The sequence below is a fragment of the Bactrocera latifrons genome, unplaced genomic scaffold (assembly GCF_001853355.1).
Source record: "Bactrocera latifrons isolate USDA-ARS-PBARC rearing strain unplaced genomic scaffold, ASM185335v1 scaffold_95, whole genome shotgun sequence".
In the NCBI taxonomy this organism is placed as follows: Eukaryota; Metazoa; Arthropoda; class Insecta; order Diptera; family Tephritidae; genus Bactrocera; species Bactrocera latifrons.
In genome coordinates, this window is record NW_017537656.1 from 13,530 (window position 1) to 16,450 (window position 2,921).

The 2,921-nt window shown below is 36.1% G+C and overlaps 1 protein-coding gene across 2 annotated transcripts; it reads left to right on the plus strand.

Annotated features, from left to right (window-relative positions):
* The first annotated feature begins 1,198 nt into the window (after positions 1-1,198).
* On the plus strand, positions 1,199-2,921 carry LOC108977746 (transcription factor Adf-1-like). 2 transcript variants are annotated; one of them, XM_018947607.1, is made up of 3 exons: positions 1,199-1,705; positions 1,929-2,540; positions 2,606-2,921. In XM_018947607.1, the coding sequence occupies exons 1-2, from the start codon at positions 1,405-1,407 to the stop codon at positions 2,420-2,422; spliced, it is 795 nt and encodes a 264-aa protein (XP_018803152.1). In that variant the 5' UTR covers positions 1,199-1,404; the 3' UTR covers positions 2,423-2,540; positions 2,606-2,921. The 2 variants fall into 2 exon arrangements, with proteins under 2 accessions (XP_018803152.1, XP_018803153.1); XM_018947608.1 differs by having other exon boundaries at positions 1,199-1,573.

Below are 2,921 nucleotides of genomic sequence, written 5' to 3' on the forward strand. Positions count from 1 at the left end.
TGGCTACGTCATACGAGTATTGTCCGAATGGACGAAAGCACTTCAACTCTGAGAGTATTCGATTCAGTACCCGCCGGTGCAAGTAGAGGAAGAGCAAGACCGCCACTCCGTTGGAAAGAGCAGCTGGAGAAGGAGCTGGCTTCGCTTGGTATCCCCGATTGGCGATACCTTGCGAAAAAAAGAAGAAGCAACCGGCGCGCTTTTGTTAACTCGGCTGTAATCGCGTAAGAGGTGTCTACGCCAGTAAAGAAGAAGAAGAAGTTCACAAAGAGGGATTTTAGTCTTTCTTCTGTCGCAGTTCACTGACAAAATGCCTCGATTGATATCGCTTGCTCTCAACGTGATATATACATATCATAGCAAATTTACTACACCAGAGTTGCAATTCATTGGTTTACATTTAAAATTTGATACTAACTGCAGATCACACCTTCCACTAGCATAAATGTATTTAGTGAACATTTAAACTAGGAATATATAGTAGCCCGTCAGCGAATTAAGCTTAATATAATGAGTGAGCAGAGGTCGAAAACAAGACTGGGAAAGGGAATGATTGGATTTTAATAATTAAAAGTTTTATGTCCATTGCCGCCAAAACTGCTGGTCCTAAGCAAAAAATTTACAGTTATATGTAATAGAATACATGATATACATATTCAACCTTGTGTTCTCACATTCTTTACATGAACTCAAAATTTAAACTTAGAAATATTGTAACACAGTTTTTTTTTGTTTGTTGATTATTAACTTTTTGCATCTTTTTTAAAAGAAATTTGGCGTAAACTAATATTTTTATGATCATGCAAACTGATCTAGGAAAAATCAAGTCCTGACATGGACTTATTGTCAATAATAGCTTCGTGAAATTTGCAAATATTATTTTTCGAAACAATGTTATTTTCTGCAATGAAATTTTGCTGATTGCACTACTTTTTTAAATTTTTTTTTTTCGCCTAATTTCGACTTAATATCGGAAATCTAATTTTTGATAGTAAATTCTCTCGTAAAAATAAAGTATTAGATCATTAGAAAAGTATAAACGCGCTAAAATAGTTGCTTTCTGATATTAGTTATAAAAAATATTGTCACAAATTTTGTTAGAAAACTAAAACTAAAACTTGTAAAACTAATCATACTTGTGTCTCACTTCTTTCTACGTCGTATTTTGCGCTACATAGCTTATTGTTCTTACTGGTTAGCGGCTACGGGCTAGCCATTGTCAAGCTTAGATGATTCATACTCGTATAGTAACTTGAGTGATCTAGCATTATCATAATAGCTCAGTTTCATATTGGCAGTGGAGTAGTGCACACCTATAAAGATGCGAAGACTTGAGACAATTAATTTGCAAAAAGTTGATTAATCGCGCGTAAATAGTGTCAAGTCAGTTGAAATTTTTACAAAATGAGTCGAAATAGCGGCGAACGCAACCATAATCGCGAAGAAAATAAAAAACTCGTTAACTTGGTAGAGCCGCATCCACAGTTGTACGATAGGGCTCATGATCGTTATGGTAAAACAAATGCTGTAGATGAAGCTTGGAGCAAAATAGGCCAAATGTGGGGGAAGCCAGGTGAGTTTGGTACCTTTGGTGATGTCACAAAACCGTCAATGAATTTGCAATACAAATTGTTGGCGCGATTTCAGCAAACGCGCCACTTGCCAACTCAACAATTTATAAATGCGGTGAAGAAGGATAGCACAGGTTTGATCATATTTAAATTACAAACTAATAAAAGCATGTATATACATATGCATATTCACATATACCCCTGTATGCACCGTAACTTACAATGGAGGTTCACAACATATTTAAAATAAAGTCTTAAAAATATTCTGGAAATAAATGAAATATTTGTGGGAAATTCTTGATGCCTAAATAAATAATACTTTCAAAAATTATAAATATTTTCGCTTCTTTATTGCAGTGCCTGAATGCAAGGAACGCTGGCGAAATATACGCGCCGCCTACGCACGCTCCATTGACGCCTACAAGACAAAGCGTGGACCGAACCGTGGTAAGCAGTACTATTTAGCGAAGGAGATGGAATTTTTTAAACCCCACCTACTAAAAGAAGCGGCTGCAATTGACACAGCAACAGCCGAACCTTTACTAACTGAATACGCATCGCAAGCAGCGCTAAATAATGACCACAATAATGAGATTAATAACTCAGCAGCGGACGCAAATGAAAACGACGTCCATAATATGAATAATACACACGCTGATGAAACTTTTGCGCTGGTGATGCCTTTAATTGACAAAATGGACGAACAGAGTTTGCGTGATTTGCAGCAAATCATTGAACAGAAACTGAGACAAACTGTTGCTGTAGAAAGTAATAATGACAACGAGTTGTCTGTACCCATGCAACAGTTACCACTGCAGTCGATCAAGCAGGAACCAGAGTTATCGCTATGACTCTTTAAAGTATTACATATATATAAACCTTGTTCACCTTGGGATCGGTACTAACAATCGTAGTAATTTTGCACTGAAATTTAACTGTATTCACAATTAACACCAACAACGTACAAAAGTAAGTATTTCCCATTATTTACTTAATGCCTTAAAAGCTTAGAAATTAAATTTATTTTATTTTAGCCCGCCTAATACAGCATAAAGTGCGTCAGTGCGTATACATAACCTCAGGAGGGAAACTCACCAGCGTTGGCCAGCATTACAAAGAATGAAATTCATTTTATTTTAGCCCGCCAAATACAGCATAAAGTGCGTCAGTGCGTATACATAACCTCAGGAGAGAAACTCACCAGCGTTGGCCAGCATTACAAAGAATGAAATTTAGTTTTGAATTTCGTCATATTTTAAGCGTTATGAGTTAACAGCAGGCAACAAAAAAAAAAAACGCTTTTGTGAAATTCTGTTTCTCACTTATAAATAAATTTGTTTCTAAAAAGTA

Coding starts and splice junctions, on each gene's coding strand:
- LOC108977746 (XM_018947607.1), top strand. CDS start 1,405: ATGAGTCGAAATAGCGGCGAACGCAACCATAATCGCGAAGAAAATAAA. Junction 1,706..1,928: donor GGTGAAGAAGGATAGCACAG/GTTTGATCATAT, acceptor TCTTTATTGCAG/TGCCTGAATGCAAGGAACGC.